The sequence below is a fragment of the Pteropus medius genome, unplaced genomic scaffold, assembly GCF_902729225.1.
Source record: "Pteropus medius unplaced genomic scaffold, Ma_sr-lr_union100, whole genome shotgun sequence".
Classification (NCBI taxonomy): Eukaryota; Metazoa; Chordata; class Mammalia; order Chiroptera; family Pteropodidae; genus Pteropus; species Pteropus medius.
In genome coordinates, this window is record NW_024354875.1 from 31,875,985 (window position 1) to 31,898,421 (window position 22,437).

Consider the following 22,437-nt stretch of genomic DNA (forward strand, 5'->3'; position numbering starts at 1 on the left):
AGCCATTCTAATAGATGTGAGATGGTATCTCATTGTAGTTTTGATTTGTATTTCCCTAATAACTAGTGATGTTGAGCATCCTTTCATATGTTTGTTGGCCATTTGTATGTCTTCTTGGGAGAATTGTCTCTATCAGGTCCTATGCCCATTTTTTAATTAGATTGTTTATTTTTTTGTTATTGAGTTGTATGAGTTCTTTGTATATTTTGGATGTTAAGCCCTTATCAGAGGCATTGCTTGCAAATATATTTTCCCAACTGCCTTGTTGACAGTTTCATTTGTTGGGCAGTAGCTTTTTAGTTTGATATAGTCCCATTCATTTATTTTAGCTTTTACTTCCCTTGCCTTTGAGGTCAAATTCAAAAAATCCTCTTTAAGTCCAAGATCCTTGAGTTTTCTTCCTATGCTTTCTTCTATGCAATGTATTGTTTCAAGTCTTATATTCAGGTCCTTAATCCATTTCGAGTTAATTTTGGTGTGTGGTGATAGACAACAGTCTAATTTCATTCTTTTGCAGGTAGCTTTCCAGTTTTCCCAGCACCATTTGTTGAAGAGGCTTTCTTTCTCCATTGTATGCTTTTGGCTCCTTTGTCAAAAATTATTTGCCCGTATAAACATGGGTTTACTTCTGTATTCTCGATTTCGTTCCACTGGTCTGTGTGTCTTTTTTTCCGCCAAGGCTATGCCATTTTGATCATTGTCGCTTTGTAGTATAATTTGAAGTCGGACCGAGTGATGCCTCCAGCCTTGTTCTTTTTTCTCAAGATGGCTTTGGTGATTCGGGGTCTTCTCTGTTTCCATACAAATCTGATGATTTTTTGTTCTATTTCTTTAAAAAATGCCAATATGATTTTGATGGAGATTGCATTAAATCTGTATAATGTTTTAGGTAATAAAGTCATTTTAACTATGTTAATTTTTCCAATCTAAGAACACGGAGTATCTTTTCATTTTTTTGTGTCTTCTTCAATTTCTTTTAATAGGATCTTACAGTTTTCATTATATAAGTCTCATATATTTCATTAGGTTTTTCCTAGGTATTTTATTCTTTTTCTTGCAATTGCAAAAGGAATTGTTTTTCCACTTCTTTTTCTGACACTTTGTTATGAGCATAGGAACACTATGGATTTTTGAACATTGATTTTGTATCCTGAAATTTTACTGTATTTGCTTATTATTTCTAGCAGTGTTCTTGTGGAGTCTTTAGGGTTTTCTACATAGAGAATCATGTCATCCTCAAATAGTGACAGTTTGACTTTTTCATGTCCTATTTGGATGTTTTTTTATATCTTTCTCTTGCCTGATTGCTCTCACTAAGACTTCCAATGCTATATTGAATAACAGTGGTGATAGTTGACAGCCTTGTCTTGTTCCTGATCTTAGAAGAAAGGTTTTTAGTTTTTCGCCATTAAGTATAATGTTGCCTGAGGGTTTGTCATATGTGGCCTTTATTATGTTAAGGTATTTTCCTTCTATACTGATTTTTTTAAGTGTTTTGATCATAAATAGATGCTGTATGTTGTCAAAGGGTTTTCTGCATCCATGGATATGGTCGTATGATTCTTATTCTTTATTTTGTTTATGTGGTGTGTCTCATTAATCGATTTGGGTATTTTGAACCATCCCTGTGCCCCTGGGATGAAGCTCACTTGATCATGTTATGTAATCCTTTTAATATGTTACTGTATTTAGTTCACTAGTATCTTATTTAGGATTTTTGCATCTGGGTTCATGAGAGATATTGGTCTGTAGTTTTCTTTTTTTGTGTTATCTTTACTAGGTTTTGGTATCAAGGTAATATTGGCCTTATAAAATGAGTTGGGAAGTATTGCCTCTTTGATTTTTTGGAAGAGTTTGAGGAAAATAGGTATTAAATTTTCTTTGAATGTTTGATAGAATTCACTGGTGAAGCCATGTGGTCTTGGACTTTTACTTTTTGGTAAGTTTTTGATGATTGTTTCAATTTCCATACTGCTGACCAGTCTATTTAGATTTTCCAGTTCTTGATTCAGTCTAGGAAGATTATATATTTCCAAGAACTTGTCCATTTCTTCTCGCTTATTAAATTTGGTGTTATATAATTTTTCATAGTATTCTTGTGTGATCCTTTATATTTCTTCAGTATCTGTCATAATCTCCCTTCTTTCATCCCTGATTTTGTTTATTTGTGTCCTTTCTCTTTTTTCTTTAGTGAATCTAGCCAGGGGTTTGTCAATTTTATTAAACTTCTCGAAGAAACAGCTCTTTGTTACATTTATTTTTTTCTTTTTATTTGTTCTTGATTTCATTTAATTCTGCTCTAATTTTGATTATTTCTTTCTTTCCGTGGATTTTAAGCTATATTCTTTTCTAGTTTTTAAAGATGAAGTGTTATGTTGTTTATTTGGGCTTGTTCTTGTTTTTTTGAGATAGGCCTTTAATGATATGAACTTTGCTCTTATGACCACTTTTGCCATGTCCCAAAAGTTTTGATGTATTGTTCTGTCATTGTCATTTGTATCTCTTGATCTTTTTTTTTCTATGACCCAGTCATCTTCAGTAGCATGTGGTTTAATCTCCATGTATTTGTGGTTCTTCCTGCTTTCTTTTTACAGTTGATCTCCAGCTTCAAAGCATTATGATCAGAGAATATGATTGGTATGATTTCAGTCCTTTTATATTTGTTAAGGCTAGCTTTGTGTCCCAGCATGTGGTTAATCCTTGAGAATGTTCATGTGCACTAGAAAAGAATGTATAAGCAGCTATTTTGAGATGAAAAGCTCTGTAAATGTCAATATGTTCAGTTGGTCTAATGTGTCATTTAAGGATATTTCCTTACTGATTTTCTGTTTGGATGATCTGTCTATATCTAACAGTCAGGTATTCAGGTCCCCTTACTATGATAGTGTTTTGGTCTGTTTCTTTCTTTAGTTCTGTTAGTAATTACTTTATATATTTCGAGTTCCCTAATTGGGAGCATAAATATTAATAAGTGTTATGTCTTCTTGGTGTATGATTCCCTTTATCATTATGAAATGTCCCTCAGTATCTTTCTTTACCTTATTTTGAAGTCTGTTTCATTTGATATTAGTACTGCTACTCTCACTTTTCTCTGAATGCCATTTGCTTGAATTATCATTTTCTACCCTTTCATTATGAGTCTATATTTGTCTTTGGAGCTAAGATGTATCTCCTGGAGGCAGCATATGATTGGGTTTTGTTTTTTGATCCAATCTGCAACTCTGTGCCTTTTTATTGGTGAGTTCAGTCCATTTACATTTAGGGTGGTTATTGAAATATGAGGTATTCCTATAGCCATTTTATCTTTTTCTTTCCAGTAGCTTGGTGTATCTATTGCTTCCCTGTTCTTCTCTTTCTGGTCCGTTGGGTTTGTTCGTTTGTTTGTTTGTTTGTTTGTTTGTTTGTTTGTTTTAATTTGGTTGGGGTTTGTGGATTTTCCCTCTGGTCCTTCTTGTTTAATGTTATGTACTTCAGTTCTAGATCTTTGGCATGTGATTACCATTACAAATATATAAAGGGTAGTTATATATATACAGTAGTCCATTTTCTTCTACATGTGTCTTATCTCCATTTTCTTTTGCGAGTTTGAATCTTTGATTCCTCCTCTTTTCTGTTATTTTTGTCCCAAACTACCTCTATGTATTCTGAATGTTCATATCTATCTTGTATTATCAATTATCTTCTTATTGTTTAAGCTTATAATACCGTGTTCTTTTGCAGTCCTCTGCTTCTTTTGCAGTCCTCAGTCTGCCTGCTAGTCATAGTTATGTAATTTTTTTGTCATTTTGTTTCACGTGGGCTGACCTCTTTCAGTATTTCCTGTAATGCAGGCCTTGTAGTGGAGAACTTTTGTATGTCTGGAAAGGTCTTTATTTCTCCTTCTCTAAAGGAGAGCTTTGCTGGATACATTATTCTTGGCTGGTAATTCCTTTCATTTAATAGCTTGAATATTTGGTTCCACTCCTTTCTTCCTTATAAGGTTTGTGCTGGGAACTCGAAGATGGACTCATGGGTTTTCCTTTATAAGGTTACCGTCTAATTTTCCTTGGCTGCCTTGAGAATTCTTTCTTTGTCATTAATTTTTGATAATTTTAATATAATGTGTCTTGGAGAAGGTCTTTTTGCGTTGAGATAATTGGGTGTTTTGTTAGCTTTTTGGATTCGAAGTTCCCGCTCATTCCTTAGATTTGGGAAATTCTCATCCACTATTTGTCTGATAATGCTCTTTGATCCCTTCTCTTTTTCTTCTTCTGGAATACCCATTATTCTTAAGTTTCCTTTCCTGATGGTGTCAGCTAGTTCTTGTATTTCTCTTTCATTATTTTTTATTTTTTGGTCTCTCTCTCCTTTTTTCTGAATTATTTCTCGATTTCTGTCTTTGATATCACTGATCCTTTCCTCCATTTGGTCAACTCTATTTCTTAAGCTTGCTATTTCATTCTTCATCTTTTACTGTGTTTTTCATCTCTAGGAGTTCTCTCTCTTTTTTTTTTTTTTTTTTAGGGTTTCAGCCTCCTTGCTAAAAAACTGATTATACTGATCTAGTTTTTTTTCCCTCAACTCCTGGAATTGTTGATGTGAATTATTTTGGATTTCACTGAGTGTTTTCAGAAGTAGAAGCCTAAATTTTCTGTCGTTTAAGTTGCATAGTTCTATGTCTTTAAGCTTATTTTCTGGAGATTTTTCTCTTGCTTTCTGAGCTGCCTTGTCACTTTGGTTATTCATGGTGTTAGATGGCTAATTCTCTACCTGGGCATTAACGGGAGTGTATTTTGCTTTTTTTTTTTTCCCCAGAAAGATTTGTTACATAGAGGTCTCTCTTTAGCGTGTTGCTAAGGTGTTTTTCTTTTGGTTTCCAGTTGGTGGCGTCCAAGCCTCTTGGATCCCTGCTTTGAGTCTTAATGCTTTTTCTTATAAATTTCAATCACTGTCACTGTTCTTGGTCTCAATCCCTGTCAGTGTTAGTGACAATTTTGATAGCGTTTGCTTAAATTCTCCTGGGGCTCTGCAGTGTTCGGTTTTGGAGGATATGGTTCGGGGGAGGATGCCCTCTAGGTTGGTGGGTGGGAGTTACTGCTGTCTCCATGTCTCAGCCTCTCACTTTACAACCACAGCTGCTAAGACCCAGTTGTTGCCCCTCTGCAGTTAGTCCCCACTCCACTTTCTGCCCTCATCTCTGGGCTCTGCTGCGTGGAGCTCACAGCTCTCTTAGGGCTGTTGGGGAGAACTGGCCACAACTTCTCCCCTTCCCCCCTTCTCCTGCAGGAAGCTCCAGGCTGCGAGAGGCAGCTGCTTTTTTCCTCCCAATCTACTGCCCCACTCCTACGGTTCTGACCTGTGGTAGCTCTTATACACAGATCGCTTACTCCGATGTGCTTATGTGCAGGTTGGGTGTTATTTGTTGAGTTGTAAAGGTTCAGCTTATTGTTATTTCAAGGGAAGAGATCTCTCACTCCACCATGCTTCTGACATCACTCTTTTGACATATTTTGAATATGTCTGCCTTCCTGTGTAACTAACTTCACAATGTGGATAGATGGATATTTTCAATTCATAAAACATCTGCATAACTTCATGCTAAGACAGGTAGATGTTTTAAACTCATGAAATATTCTTGAAATATAGAATATTCTGAAATACTCTTGAGAGCAACCTGTAATTTTAGTTTTTCCTTATAGGCAGGCATTCAACAACCTGTTTTGCTGTACCTTGCAGTGTTCCATGTTCTACCTTTTTCACTCATAGGGATTCTAGAGATCAGCAAAAAGGTAAGAACTCATTTCTGATTTAATTGCAACATTAATTTTTGAAAATAAGATGTAATGTCATCATTTAATTATTTGCTTATTAGGTGTTTTGATTCCAAATGTTCCCCTGACTGTAAAACGCTTTCTGACCTAGTTTATTTTATATCAAAATACGTGAGAACATTAGACATGGGAAGAAAGCCTAATCATCCCTTCATCTTTCTGCATGTTTTTATGCCTCTCAAGTAAATGGTGTAGAATACCTGTGTTCATTAACAAACCACTATTTTATAAAATTATGAAATGAGTGAAGTATTTCTTTTTAGAGAGATATTCTAAAGCTTGTGATCATTAAAGGTGAAAAGCAACAAAATGTCTCATTTTAATTGCAAATATAGATAAAACATGTTTTATGATATATAAACAAGCCTTATAACATGTAAATTTTCCAACTCATTCAGTTTTGTTGTTGCCATTCTTCTTGATTTGTGGGGTGGTTATATAGGGGGAAAGAAAAGACAAATTCCTTTGAACAAAAGAATCAGCAGTCTCCTACTACTTTAAAATTTGTTACTTATTCTGGTAAATAGTTATTTGGTGGTCTCTTTAACTAGTCTTTAGCACCAAGCACCTCTATAAGAGGACAGATCTTGAGGATTCACTAATACTCGTTAGTCAAACAAGATGAGTGTATTTTTAAAAGTTTCTGCTATATAAGCATAATACACTAATCTACATAAAAACTAAAGAATAATATTACTTATTGTTTGTTTTGTACCAGGCAGTTTGAGTATTTTATAATATTGTAACATATAACGTATTCAACTAGGAAGTTAAGCAGGTACTAAGTAAATGGAGGAGCTGGACTTTTAACCCAGATTTGACTCCGAAGTATAATCCATATTTTAAAATAGAGTGGGCTACTTTATTATAGCACTCATTATTCGTAACTATGTTTGTATTACACAAATACTTCCTTCAAAATAGGAAAGGAGAATCAGTGAATAAAAAGTCATTAGCTAGTCAAAATCATAGCAAACCATAATTTACCTTCTAAGAGATGATCTAAACACACAACTGATGAATATAATTGTTCTCTTTGTGTTTGTGGATTAACTAATTATGTATGCTTATTATAGTCTACAACAGGAATGAACACTTAGCTAAGTCATAAGTTTCTATTCTCACATACCTAAGATTATCATTTGAGGGATTTGGTTTTTATTATGGTTACTTGGAATTGAAGTATGTTTATCACTTACCATGCATAATAAGGCTAGCAGGGGCCAGGTTTAGAATGCACTTTATAGCTATTATTTCTAGGTCTTTCACGGCTATGAATATTTGTCGATTTTGGCTTTTGTTGAGTATTAAAATAGGCACAGAATCAACTTCTTTATCACAGTTCTATGGAGACTCACGACAGGGTCTGTTGCATAGAAGAGAAAAAAGAAGGGGAATAATGAACCAAAGACTTACTCAAGGTCAGCTAGACTAAATGGCTCAGTAGGTGTTTGGTCTTTAACATGTTTGGTTTTTATATGACTGAAAAATTAAACAGATTTAAAGAACAAGGTAATGATAAAATTCTGGAGTTGGCCATTTTTCATTAGAATTACTTTCTTAGATACAGTCTTTCCCTCCTCTAATTAGCTAAAAAATAAGTGTCTTTGTAAATAACATTTTAGCATAAAAAATAAGTCCCTGGCAGGATATATATGATAGAGTAAATACTCATTTAGAATTAGATGGACTCAGTCAGTGTAAGCCTCTTCGTGTATGTATCCATGAGGAATAAGATTTGCTATTAAAAGATATTGACAAAACTGTGAAACAAATGGGTAAAGCAAATGAATGCTGCTGGATCATTCTGAGGCGTATGTGCCATATTCCCATTAATACTCCAGTTTGTGACTCCAGTGGCTTGCCACTTACACTAATAACACCTTAGTTTCAAGTTCCTAAGTTATAACTAAGTTATAATACTAGGCAGCAGTGTTGTAGTGGTGGCCCGAATATGAAGCAAGTGCATAAACCACTATAAACATTCAGAGGGTTGGCCTTCCAGTCTTAGGTGATATCTGCCTCTCCCCTCAGGTTTTCGGGAATGTTACAGATGCTACCTTATCTCATGGAATACTGATTGTGATGTACAGCTCAGGACTGGTCAGACTCTATAACTTCCAAGCCATCACTGAACAGGTAGAGAAAACTAGAATTCTCCATATTATAATTAACTTGAAGTTTGGACCGAGGTATGTTTTTTAATGAGGTACTTCTAGAGGAAGGTACTTGTGTAAATTTCAACTCTACAATACTGTATAAATGCAGAAAGACAAAATAACCTTTAATGGAGGGGTGGGGAGAAACACAGAAAGGCTCTTGAATAAATGGAGACATTTTCTCTGCCATATACATGTGAATTTTATTTTTTAATCTCTCCAGACAGCAAATAAGTAGGTGCTAAAGACACCATTTTTGTTTTGTTTTGTTTTAGTTCATGCAACAGAAACTTGACTTAGGGTGTGCATGCAGATGGGGTGGGACTACTGGAACTGTAGGAGAGGCTCCTTTTGGCATTCCTTGTAATATTAAAATCACAGGTATGGCTACTATATAGTATTTTTTCCACCTTAAATAATAAGTGGTCATATAAATAGTTATTAATTGTAATTATCAAATGTCTTTCTCATAATCTAATTACAAACTAAATTCATTTTACTCCTATACAGCATATTCCTTGCTATTGAATAGGTGTTAACAAAAATCTAGCACTTATTCATTGAACTGAAGGCCTGGAGATACTGGGCATTGCTTGGCCAGAGATTGGTGACCTTTGGCAAGTCACTTTACCTCTCTGATCTTGATTTCCTTATTGGCAAAATAAGGAGTTGCAGCAAATCATACCATCTTTGCTCCCTTATCACTTAATATTTTATAACTGTAAAATTTAACCCACTTTTAAGAAAGGTATATTCCAAGGAAAATATAATTACCATTCCATCTGAACATAGAGCTTAGACACAGAGAGAATCCCCTCGTATACTTAAAGGTTGACAAAGCACAAAAAAGAAAATTATATACAATTCTATAAATATAAAATAAAAACGTTCTATATTTAGCTTATCAAATTCAGCAGTTTAATAAAAAAGAAATCACCTTACTCAAGTGAAGCACTATATGTTAAAAGAAACCATGACTGACCATAGTTCATCTTAGGAATACAAGGATAATTTAATGTTTGCAAAGAGATAAAAATCACATGAATAAATTTAAACATAAAATTAGTTTGCGATTCTAATATCTGTTCATCTTTATTTTTAATTCATTAAGAGTCATTCATTATTATGTTGAGGATGTTTCCTTTTATTTCCAACTAAAAAACATCACATTTTTAGGTGAAACGCCAAAGGGTTTTCTAATGTAGGCAGAATAAGACAGTTTTTTTCTATTATTTAACATTGCATCATCAACAGATCAAGAAACAGAAATAGAATATTGTTAGGAGATGTTCTTAGTAATAAATGACAAACTATAAACACTACTCAGCATTCAATATAACCAATTAAGGTATCTAAGAAGTACAAAATAAATATTCAAAACACTACTCCAGTTTTTAAATGCGTTGAAACAGCTGATTACAGTTTTGTAAAAGTTCAGCCTAGCAGTACTTCCTATATTCAATACAAATACACCAGCAAGAACCTATTAAGAATTTAAAAACTAGAGTGTCTAATGGTAACTAAAATTAGTTATTTTGAAAAGAATTTTCCAAAATAATAGCATCGTTCTTATTGAAATGCAGAGAATAAGTGAGTAAGACAAAGAACCGAGAGATAAAGACAAAGCACATAGAGTTTGAAGGATTGTAACATGGATTAGGTAAGTCCCTATTATAGAAAGATAACTGGATTTGGGATCAGAATTTTGGTCTGCTAGAGTAAAAGTAAAACCTGGCTACTAACTGGTAGTGTGATGGTGGGCAAATTACTTAACCTCTCTATGCTTCACTTTTCTCAACTTTAAAATAATGATGTTTTGAAAACATGATCTGTGAAATCACTTGTCATTGTAAAACAGTGTAAATCAGTGATTTTTGGATATTTGGCTAAGAAAAGTAGCATGATTATTGGAAAGTGTGAGTGTTTTTTTTTTTTCAATCTGTAGAGACTGAAATCCTATTTATTTCTCCAGATTTGGTTTTTAGGATCTTTAAGGTCTGTACAAAAAACTAAACTCATTTTAATTTTAAATTAACTTTTTTCTTAATACAAAGCAGTTCATTTTTATTAAAGAAAAATTAGAACATAAAGGTAAATGAAATAGAGAAAAATTTAAAAACTCAAAGTTCTCCTGTATGGAGTTAACTGTTATGTTATCATCTTAGTGTGTTTTTTTCTAATCTTATAATGTGGGTATTTCTGTATGTCTAAAACCAAAAAGAATCATGCTGTAAATACTCTTTCATAACTCACTTTTTAAAAAATCAACTCTGTCAAAGTATAATTTATATGCATTTAAATGTACTCATTTTAATTGTATAATTTGAGTTCAACCAAATGTATATACCCATGAAACCACTACTGCAATCAAGATTTAGAATCTTTTCATCACTCCAGAATGTTCCTATGTTTCCTTCCCAGTTTCCTCCCCGACACCAGCCTTAGGCAACCAGTGATCTGCTTTATTTCACTATAGATTAAATTTACATTTTGTAGAGTTTCATTTAAATTGTACTTTTTTGTCTGGCTTCTTTCTCTTAGTATATTTTTCAAATTCATTTTATATTGTTACATATATCTGTAGACTAACTCACTCTTAAATGTTAATATATTACAAATATTAATTTCCACCTATTCCATTATATTATTTAATAGATGGTCTTGTGAAAACTAAAGTTGAAGTCTTATCTCACTCTTTACACCAAAATAAATGATAGATGGATCAAAGATTTAGATGTTCTATAAGAAAACTTAGGAGAATCTTTTTACTTCAGAGTAGGGAAGACCTTTCTAAGTATGGCACAAAACCCAGAGCCATAAAAGAAGAGATTACAAGTTTGGTTACATAAAAATAAAAGTTCTTCATGGCCAAACCATCAAAAACACAACATAAACCAACAAAAACAACAAACAGGACACATTGCAAAACATACTATAAACTGCTAATTTCCTCAGTACGTAAAGAGGTTTACAGATCAATGAGAAAAAGTGACATAACAGAAAAAATGAGCAAAGGTTATTGTTCCAAAGAAAAGGAAGTATAAATGGCTTTTCATTAGAGGAGAGCAAATCCCAATGTTACTATTAAGAAAAATGCAAATTAAAATATTCATAAAATACATCTTTTCAGATTTTCAGTTATCAAAAAGATAACAGGATTGTTGAAGGTATAGAGTAAACACTTTCATTTACTGGTGGGGCCATTTATAGAAGACAGTTTTGTCAATTCAGTATGTATTAAAATTTTAAATGCATACATGCCTTGTGTAGTTCCATTTCTAAGAACTTATCCTAAATATATATATCCTAGTCACATGTGTACAAAATGGTAAATGTAACTATGCCATATATTTTAAAGTTACAGAAAAATTATATCCTATTATAGTCATTCTATAAATAATCATTCTGTACACTGTAAGTTAAAACTCTCCTTTAAAGTATCATTGACCTTTTGCAGACTCAAAGCATTATAATTAATAATAGTTATTTCATTTTTAATGCCTCTTTTTACAGTCTAGCCAGTAGCCTGCTCTCTTATTCTTTTAACACTACCCTGACATCCTTGTAAATATACTTCATAGTGACAGCTAAATGTTTCATGCCTATCCAAAAGTTTTCTCAACACAAAAGTGGAATCAGCTACTCTCTGAAGACTTTTAGGACATTTTTTTAAATTGAGAATAGTATTAGAGATTAAAATTTGGGCACTTGGGGTTAGCAGGGACTCATCATAATTGTAATGAGCAGAGTCTGTCTTCTGCTATTTTGGGGCCATTTTTAGAAGTTAGTGGGAAAATATGGGGTTTTCATATTTTTCTTACTACTTAAAAAGACCTCTTTACATATTAAGAATATAACCATTTTCCTAAAAGATTAAAAAAAGACCTCTTTATGTATATTCGATATGTTTGTACATGTTCTTCAAGATTGTCAGTCTGTGAACTCTTCAGTATTTGTTTTTTTCCTATGTATAGCACTAAGTAGTAAATCGTCCTTATGAACAGACCTAATAAAGCACACGTTTTGTAACATGACTCTTGAGCGAATCGTCTCCCTAAGACGAGCCCCTTGGCTGACAGTGGCAGCCTCATAAACCAACGATTAAACTCTCAAGTTAAAGAGGTAAAGGAGTCATAGGTTAGCTACCTGCCCAAACAGGCCTTGTGATGTTTCACAAGGGCTGCTCGAAAGGAATTCTGGTCTTCTAAAGCAGCTGTACATCCAATTATGCTTTCTTCTGAGAGTAAATCTGTTACGCTCTACCTAAAATTGTCATGAAACAAGACTACTAAAAAGTATCGATAGGTACAGGAATACCTTGGAGATGGGGGTTCAGTTCTAGTCCACCGTAACAAAGTGAGGATCTCAAAGCAAGTCGTAATCTTTTTGCTAGTGGAGTTTGTAAAAAATGCAGCACCTGTGAAGCACAATAAAGCAAAGCACAATAAAATAAGGTATACCTATATTTCTTTTATGATGTCAGTCTCCAAAGGACAATGACTAGATATATCAAACTACCTTAAGGTTAACTTGTCTAATGATAATAATGGTATTGGCTATGCTTTAATAAAACTTCCACTGTAACAAGACCTATCCTAAGTGGTTACATTCAGTGTGACTAATATCACTTCTACACTGGAAATCTTAAGCAAGACTGTTCCTGTGAAGTTTGCTTAGTAAAACCTGTTAGTCTAGAATATGAAAGATGTGTTCCTCACCTTTGAAGGAATCATTAGACCTTAATTACCTTTTAAGATTATTATGAGAGCTAGAAATAATCTCTAACCCAGAGTTTTGTACACTGATGCGTAGTAAATGGCAGCTGGTGGTATTGGGTGTACTGTGTCATTTTTGCCACCATAAGCTCTTCAGCCCACATTTTATCTCGACTCAGCTACGGTCACACATACTCTGAAAAAAAAGTGGCTAGAAAGTTGACTTACAGCCTAACATTTGTTTCCTACCAGATTTCTCTTTTCTTAGCAATAAGTCTCTTTCCTGGTTATATTTTATTTCCTTGAACATAGTAATTTTTCATTAATAGAAACTCATAGATGATACATGCAAAGAAAGTTTGAATCCAGTTAATGAATGTTCCCAGGCTACCAGAACAGAGAAAGCTAATAAATTCCTTTTGCCCATCTCTATAGATACACCACCACTGCTCTTCGAGGTATCTTCCCTGGAGAATGCCTTTCAGATTGGAGGCCACCCTTGGCACTATATCATCACACCTAACAAGAAGAAACAGAAAGGAGTTTTCCACATTTGTGCCCTTAAAGACAATTCCTTGGTAAATCATGAGTGATCAGACCTTTTAATAAATTTGTATCAGAAATCTTTCTTCTCTATTTCTCTAATAGGTTTATGTTCCTATGAGTTACTTTTTTATTTATTTGTATTAATTTGTGAACAATATGTAATACAGAGAGTACAAAGAGTACAGCAAAGGCTTGCGTGTACTATCCAGAATTTAAAACATTAACATTTGAAAATTCTTAGGATACCAGAGATTTCTTAAGTTTTTTCCTTACCAGTCTCTCAGCAACGGATCCCATGCAAAATATCTCTGAAGCTCCATAGTGGGACTCATTGATGGAATCTGTTCAGAATGCCTCAAAATTGCTGACAGAATGTGTTGTTGGTTTTGCTTGTAAATGGTTTGTCGCTATTTGCTTTCTAGAACAGAATCAGGTAGAACTCTCATGGTCACAATGTAAGCATTGAAACGCTTTGAATTCGCAAGGATATTCCTAAGTTATTTATGGCAAAATAGAAAAAAAAATGGTACATGATAAGACATAGAAATTTCTACTGTCTTCATTTTTTCTTCATTTTTTAAAATGATTTAGGTATTGATTTATCATTTAATAAACATTATTTAGGGCCTTCTATATGCCAGACATGGCTGGGGACACATTCCCTTCCCTCAAGTTGCTTGTATTCTTAAAGCAAACATGTAGATAAATTAGATGCTATCTGTTAAGTACAGTAATTAAGTGCAAAATAGTGAGTGCACGGAGGAGGGGGTTCTGTCATATTTTGTATTGCTGATTTACTTTTCTTTATTTTCAAAACATCTTGATATATCAAATGAACTTACTTTTTCTGAGGCAGACTCAACTTACTCCACACCTATCTCTTCCAAGATATGGCTCAGTTAGTCACTGTTAGATCAAGGACTTTTAGAATCAAAGGTCACCTTTTACCACGCTGAAGATCAACACAATCTTGGGTCCATTTATATATTTCTTTTGATGTCATGGCCACCAGGGAACACTATGTGTAGTGTCCTATAGTTTTCTTATTGTAAGGGCATTGTTCCCTTCTGTTCTCTCATTTACTTATCACATGTGGCAGCTCCTATTTTGCCTAGCCCAGTGACGTCTTCTTTTACAATGGTTCTGTAGAGGCAGTTGCCTGCTTAGACAAGTCTTTTGGTTTGATGGTTCACCTCTCAGCCGGTGGACATCCTTCAGCCATTAGGACCTGTCACATCTCTTTTTCATTAACTATTCCTTTCAGTCAAACCCTGCACAGTTCACATTTCAGATATTTAGTACATATTATTTTTAAGAACTGATAATACATATTCTGTCATGTATGTGCTCACTCATCTATGTCAAGCATGCCTGTCAAGTACTCTCCTTCTATAATAACTAACTATAACCTTCAGTGAAATCTGTATTTCAACATGTTTATAAATAACTGCCAAATCTAGAAAAAGTTTTGCCTTGCAGTGACATTAACTTAACTTGCAGTGACATTAACTTAATGATACATATGCCTGTTACCTTCTCACCTGTCAGAAGAGTACATAACCCCGAAACACATATGCAGCCAAATTGAAGAATTAAGGAAATGTTTCATAGCTTCTATTAAACTGGGCTTTAAAAAATCTAGCACTCTAACAAATAATAAAAACTACAGAAGCTAGTAATAATGCTGCATAGAATTTAACACAAGGAGAGATGTTTCTTTTGCATGTTATAGATATTTTAATAGAATAGTTTTCTAAAGAAAGATATGTGTAGTATGTACATGTTTTATATTAAAGGAGCATCTGAAGCTATTGCCATCATGGACACAGGAATCTCAGTGGTTGTTATCAAAAGGTTTAATTGCGTCGATGTTCTTATATGTAAAATGTAATAATGACACCATTCCTATTAGAAATTATTAGGATACTTACAAAAATTCTTGAAAAATTAACATTCATTCTCTAATTTGATACGTAAACTGTTAAATTCCATCTTTTTTTAAAAAGCATGCCATATAAAGCACTTGTAACATAGCCCCAGCCTACTTCTCATGGCTGGGCACTATACTTCTCAATTTAATTTTGGCTGCTACTCATGTTTTTGCACATACATACTATATGGATTAACACTTCTGTGTTTTTGATTTTGCTGTCTCTTTCTAATCATTTTCTGAGCCTTTAAGGCTCAGTTCAAGCTTTTTTTCTTCCTGAAGTTCTCACCTGGGTTGGATGCTTGATAATATCCATGGCTTGATGACTTTGTTTTTTACACTGCCTGTTGTTCTGTTTATTTTTTGCCTTCCCTTTTTACCATGACCTTCTCGATGGCAAGGACTATGTTAAATTCATGTCAGGTAATAATGCCTAGTGTGATAATTAACATAGTGTCTTGTCAGTAATGGAATATATACATTAATATGTCAAAAGCTTTTATGAGTATCAAATAGGAAAGATGGTAACATTTCATTTTCTGTTGGAGAAATAAAAGAAATTGAGTGAATTGGATAAAACTAGTGAGGTTAATGTATCTGTGGTACGTTAGTTCCCAGTGCTCCTGTGTATAAGGTAAAACATTTATGTACATATATGATCACATATCACGGAGGTATCTTTATTTTAATGTCTAAGTATACTACTGTGAAATATATCTCACCTTAAGGGCTAAGCAGTATTAGGCCATTTCCTCACCATTAGAGTTTAATATCTGACTATCCAAGGAGATTATATGACTTATGTCTGAGATTTTAGGTTTGGTTGCATGTTTATTTTCGTGCTACCCACTCTTCTGATTGACAGTTTGTTGGTGATAGGGAAAGGACTAAGAAGTTGTAAGGGACTGCATACACATAATTATGGCAGAGTTATATAATGGAAAGTCAATGGACTTCGGAGTCAGAGCTGCTGTGTAGTAGGTGCAAAACATTGAACAAAGGATTTATCCTCTTTTTATATCAGTTTTCTCATTCATAAAATGAAGATAACAATATATACTTTGAATGTCATTAAAATCATATCAAATAATGATTGCTGTTGACATCTAATGCAGTCCCTGACACAAATTAGGTTCTCGAGATATGGTAACTGTTGTTATTTGCGAGGTACAATGTGTGGTACAGGGTAAATCTATGAAATTTCTAAATTTAAATGCTCTGAATTTTTCAAGTTTGAGTGTCCTAATTCAGCCCTTAGACACATCCCAGTTCAACTGGTTAATCTTTTCTCTTCCCTTTACCTTTGACTTAGTGATCCATCACTGAACTTGGATTTGAAAAATCATTTTCTTTTAATATTTATTTTCAATATTTTTTTTCCAACTTCAGGCAAAAAATGGGATCCAAGAAATGGAGTGTTGTTCTCTAGAATCTGACTGGATCTACTTTCATCCTGATGCTTCTGGTAGAATAATACATGTTGGCCCAAATCAGGTCAAGTGAGTATTTCATTAGTTATTCTAAAGTTAAAAGTAGCTTTTGGTAGCATTTATTAGCATCTTTACTTTTGCCAGCTAACTATTGGGCCAGTTATGGAAATAATTAGCTGCTTGTAGGGTGCTTTCTCAGAGTCTGGCATCTAGAAAACCTGACTCAACTCTTTTTGCCTCATCATTACTGTTTCTAAGTATTACAATTGAATATGTTTTTGATGGATGATATATGAATGAAAGACAATGACAGATTGGCTTTTCCTCATCAGGTCTTAATTCTCCAGGACTAATGATAAGGAAGGTGATTTGTCTTTGTTTTAAATGACAGTCTTACCACAGGGGATGTAGCAGATTGTTTGAAGTAAACCTTGTTTTGCTTTGTTTACCCACATCTTCCACAGGGTTGTTCTCTCCTTCCTTGAAACACTCTTCATTTGGCTTCCCTGACACCGCAGTTCTGAATGTTCTCCTCTGTAATTTGTCCTCCTTTGTGTGCTTTCATGCTCTTCTACTCATACTCTAATTCTTGGATGTCCTCAGGACTTGGACCCTCTTTTCTTCTCACTCTTCCTTTTTTTTTACTACAAGATTCTATATTCCCTTAGCTTCAAAGATCATGTATACACCAAAACTCTAAAAGTTATATCCAAGCCCAAACCTCTCATCTGAGATCATGCCATAAATCTGGAATCGTTCTTGGCACTTTCTTACCTTTTTTTCTTTCATCACTGTTCATTCTGTCTCCGTCTGTCTCTCTCTCTCTCCACCTCCTCACCCTCCCTACCTCCCTCTCGTGTGCACACATGCATACACACACATATACTCCACATATCCTGTTAATCAATCCACAATTTATTTTGCTGCTAAATATTTCTTAAATATGGCTCTTTCTGCCCTTGGCCACTGTCACCATTTTCGTTAGATCATTGTCATCATTAGCCTAGACCGTAGTAATTTACTATAGGACTACTTACAGCACTTCAAGAATCCACTTTCACACTCTTTAAGTCTGTTTTCTTAGCAACTAAGAGCGATTTTTAGAAACATTAACAAACACAAAAACCTAACCATTGAATTCCGCTTTAACCTTTTGTGGTTTCTTGTTGCCCTTGGCATGGTCTAAAAGACTGTCCTCCTACTCACTTTACTTCAGTCATGCTTTCTTTTCAGAAAGCGGAAGACCCCTTCCCTCTGGAGTGTTTACCCTACCTGTTCTCCTGCCTGTTTCTATTCATATTTTATGCCTCAACTTAAATGTCCCTGTTTTACAGAGTCCTTTCCTGACACCCTCATTAGATTAGCTCCCCCACATATTTTCATTGCACCCACTATGTAATCTTCCTCTGTAGCACTTACAGCAATTTAATTATTTGTGTGATTATTCGTTTACATATCTAGCTTTGGAATCAACTCTACAATCACAGGGAAAGAGCTTTTGACACCTTGGATCCTGGCGCTGAGCACAGTGCTTATCACAGATGAGTGCTCAGTAAGTATTTGTTAAATAGGAAAGGCAGTGTCTGCTGTCTTTGTTACTTATGCTTCAGGATTAGTCTACTTCTCTGGATCGATTACCAGGAAGATGACTGGACTTAACGAAATAAGATTACGAACTTTTACAAAAAAGTCTTAAAAATTGGTTCAGCTTTAGTAAACTTTACTTTTAATATTTGTTACCATTCACCTTTTAATGTTAATTTGAGTTTAAAAAAATGAGGTCCACAGGATGTGTGCCTTTTTGCCAGGTTTTAAAAGATAGGCACTTTTAAATATCAGCACTAATTAAGATAACTAATTGAATAATTTAACATATAATCTGATTTCTTTGTTTCTGGTAAACTCTAAGGCCTCTGGCTCTTTCTAGCTACATAGCTGCTTCTCCCTTCTGTTCTCTTTGCCTGCACTTGAGACTTTAAGCTTTAACAACATTGCACTTTTGAAGAGATTTGTGTGGGTGACGAATAAATTATTTTATATTCTCTTGCTTAATTAGTTTGATCTGTGAGGGCATTTGCACTCAGAAAACCCAAATCTTTAAATATAATCCTAAGAAAAAAGAAAAGTATTAAGTCAGTTTCAGGTTTTAAATATTTTTCTATCACGTAAACTTAGTTTAGGCTTAGTTGCTAATCCAGCCTGTCTTACCGTTAACTCAAAGTGTTGTCCATTGATCTCTCATTCTATCTTCAGAAATAAAAATGCATATTGCGGGTTTGGTTCCAGACCACCGCAATAAAGCAAGTATGACAATAAAGTGAGTCATAATCTTTTTGCTGGTGGAGGGTCTTGCTTCTTTCAGTTTGTAAAAAATGCAACATCTGTGAAGTACAATAAAGTGAAGAGCAATAAAACTAGGTATGCCTGTACTATAATACCATTGTTAAAGCTGAAATGTTAAAGACCTATTACAAGATGGCAGAGATGAGGTTCTTGAAAGTAACTTTCATTAATCCAGTTTGGAAGGTGGCTTAAGCCTAATCAAGCTGCTTCATTACCTACTTCAGTAGTACCTGTTGTTATAGTTTCTGTTTAACAAAATCTCAGATCGAAAGTTTATGGACACCTAGGTGATTAAACATTATTATTTCCGACCAAAAAGGGAACTCAATATTGTTACTATAATTTTCATTTGTTGAGTTTTATTTCAATAGTTCAACTTCGGCACTTTGATAATGCATTGAGGTCTTGGGTTCTCAGAATCCTTTTTCTCTTTTCAGAGTTTTAAAGCTTATTGAAGTAGGAAATAATAGTGCCCAGCATCAGATCTCTGAAGATTTTGTCATTTTGGCCAACAGGGAGAAGAACAAAGTAAGTCAGGAGTACTTTAAAATCCTTTGTATATCACTATCTTTCTATATAAGAATATAATGTTTGCCTTGTAATGTGGTTGAAAAGAACAGCACAATCATATAAAAGTCTGTTCATTTTGTCTCTGTGGGTTTTAGTCCCATGTATGTACAAGATTTGAAGAGAGCTGATTATATTAAGTTTATCTTTTGCTTATTTCTATTCCCTTTTTGGGTTTCTATTTAAATTTTTATTGAATTATTGACCTTTGGGTTTAATTAATTCTGCAAACTTAAAGTTGGGGTGGATATAAATCTTTAAAAATCACATACCGTGCTTTAACTCCAGACAGTTCTTTTCCTTTAGCGTACAAAATTAGGGACATGAGGAAGTTCATGCAGAGGGAAATCTCCAAAAGCAGATCCACTCAATTTGTTGTACTATACTAAAGCAAATGAAGTAGCAAATTTGTCACCTTTATATTTATTTTTGCCTATTTTGGTATTTTATCCATTAAAAACTTTACTGTAACAAAGTATTTTTACTAATCAAAGGATCAGAAATCTGATTTTGAATTTTCTCAGTTGAGGAAAGAATTGTGAATGTTGGAGAAGGGTTGGTTAATTTTACCAAATTTGTTAATATGATTTTGCTATTGACTACATATAGTAGGATTTTTTTTCTCTTCATATGACAGAATGAAAACTTACCCACTGTTACAGCTTCTGGACGGGTGGTAAAAAGAAATTTTAACCTTCTGGATGACGACCCAGAACAAGAGGTATTATTTTAGCCAGAGATAACAAGCCAAACTAGTGTGTATTTGCCCTTTGGTTTTTAAGTTATGCTTCCCGGACCCAGGGGTAGAGATTAGGAGTAAGCTCCATGCAGGCTTAGTTAGTCAGATTGTGTGTGCTATTTCAACCAATGCATTCTCATTATCCTCTATTTTCATACTGGAATTACTCTGCAGAAAGGTTCATAGGACTGAAATAATTTGAAAATACCATTAGCCTATTGTTTTGTTGATGTGTATACTTTCTAGGGAAATTTCTTAATAGAAAATTCTTGAGTTATAGCCTGATGATTTTATGGCTTTTCCTTATTTTTTACCTGCTAGACATGGGTATGTTTGTTAATGTTCATGGGCCAGGGAAGGAGGGTGTGAGGATAAATCAGTTCAGCTCTGACCTCAACAGGCAGTGCTAGTCACTGAACTAATCCATTCTTACCCCCTTTTTTTTTTTTTTTTTAAAAAAAAAGAGGCATCGGAAGTACTTTTGCAATCAACTGACAGTTACCATGTTTCAAGTATATAACCATAGCATAACTACTAAATCTACTTAGACCATAAAACTATATCATTTGTGTGACTGTTTCTAGTTGAAATATTAGATAGAATAGCCTTCTAAGGATAGTTTTGGAAAATTTTAAAAATAGATTGGAGGTGGCCTAGTATGTGGCTATGCTCAAAATAGAAAAAAAACATATACTTATTCTTTTGAACCATAGAAATCTATTGAGAATAAAGCAGAAAGCTCCCTGTGCTATGTGTAAAACTATTCAAGAAAGGCATACTAAAATTACTAAGAGATAGCAAGAGTAATTAAGGCAGAAGGAGATAGTGGCAAAGAGAGATACTCTGCATCATGAAATTAGAAAACAAAAACTTCTAGCCTATAAAAGAAAAGTTAAAGGAGTTGTTACTAAAGTCTATAAAATGAGCGACACCCATGTAAAAAGTCACCCTTTGAAGTTTGTCCAAGGTAAGATTAAGGCAAAAAAATTAAATAAAAAGGAACCATAGGTAATCTATGTAAGTTTTTATGTCATAGGTGGTAAAGACAGAAAATATAAATGGAGTAAAAAGCAGTTTGATCAACTGTAAGTAAAGGATTAGTATGTGGCGGTTAAGAGAAACTTGTTGTGCCTGCCAAGATGTATCTTTCTGTGGTTCATCCATAGATGGCTGGGCATGGATCTGCTTACCCTATGAGGCTGTTAGAGTCCCAGGTTTTCTTTCTTGAGACAGAGTTCTGGGGTTAGGTTTTTCTCTCTGAACTCTTTACCATCATTAATCATTTCTAACTTACATTTCTTATCTGTGGGCAGGATTTCAGTTCCTGTTATTCTATAAGCAGCAATATTTTGCTTTTGTATGGAACCAAAGAGGCTTATTGTTTTTGTTTTTGTTTTAAAGGATGGCTAATAGTATATGATTGGCTATCAGATCTTCTTGAAATGACTTGTGTTTTTCTGGCATAAGAACCTTCTGAGCACAGTGGGTAGTCTTCAGGTTTCAGAACTGAGTTCTATATATCTAGTCTTATCTGGGAACCAGTGGACACACATGTCAGAAACAGCAGTTAAATACCTTTTTTGAATTTGGAGAAGCTCTAGTTTGCTGTCGAATAGAGAATTTCAGTTCTACTTTTGCTGAGATCTACATAGACTTGGTTCTGTTTGTCAAAAACTGTAGGATATTGCTTGAGGCTTGAACATCTTGGGACTGATGTTGTAGTAGGCATATAAATAGAGACACATTTTTCCTATGTTCCCAGTCATTCATTCTTTCTATGTATTTTTATAAGTAATCGAATAGTTAAACTACAATTGTAGAAATGACCCTAACCAAATAACTGGATTTACCTCTCTTTCTCTCCGCTTTATCCATGTATTCCTTCAGACTTTCAAAATTGTGGACTATGAAGATGAATTGGATTTGCTTTCTGTGGTAGCTGTTACTCAAATAGATGCCGAAGGAAAAGCACACCTGGATTTCCACTGTAATGAATATGGAACTTTACTTAAGAGTATTCCACTAGTGGAGTCGTGGGATGTGGTAAGTACAGTCCGTGGAATACAGAGTTGTAAGAGTCCTCTTTATAGGTGACATTTTTGGAACAGGTGTTACTGTGTTTGTGTCAGTCCGAGCTCACCTAGACCAGTGACCACATGAGATAGGTTATTGAACTACACACAGGACAAAATGAGTAC

General features: G+C 34.2%; 1 protein-coding gene across 1 annotated transcript in view; it reads left to right on the forward strand.

The window, feature by feature from the left end:
* Positions 1 to 22,437, forward strand: part of DCAF17 (DDB1 and CUL4 associated factor 17) — a 41,000-nt gene that overhangs the window by 13,876 nt on the left and 4,687 nt on the right. The window contains exons 6-13 of the mRNA XM_039855945.1: positions 5,679 to 5,768; positions 7,845 to 7,949; positions 8,245 to 8,350; positions 13,120 to 13,262; positions 16,550 to 16,659; positions 19,371 to 19,461; positions 20,138 to 20,221; positions 22,127 to 22,282. Coding sequence (XP_039711879.1) covers positions 5,679 to 5,768; positions 7,845 to 7,949; positions 8,245 to 8,350; positions 13,120 to 13,262; positions 16,550 to 16,659; positions 19,371 to 19,461; positions 20,138 to 20,221; positions 22,127 to 22,282 — 885 coding nt within the window. The remainder of the gene's footprint in view (positions 1 to 5,678; positions 5,769 to 7,844; positions 7,950 to 8,244; positions 8,351 to 13,119; positions 13,263 to 16,549; positions 16,660 to 19,370; positions 19,462 to 20,137; positions 20,222 to 22,126; positions 22,283 to 22,437) is intronic.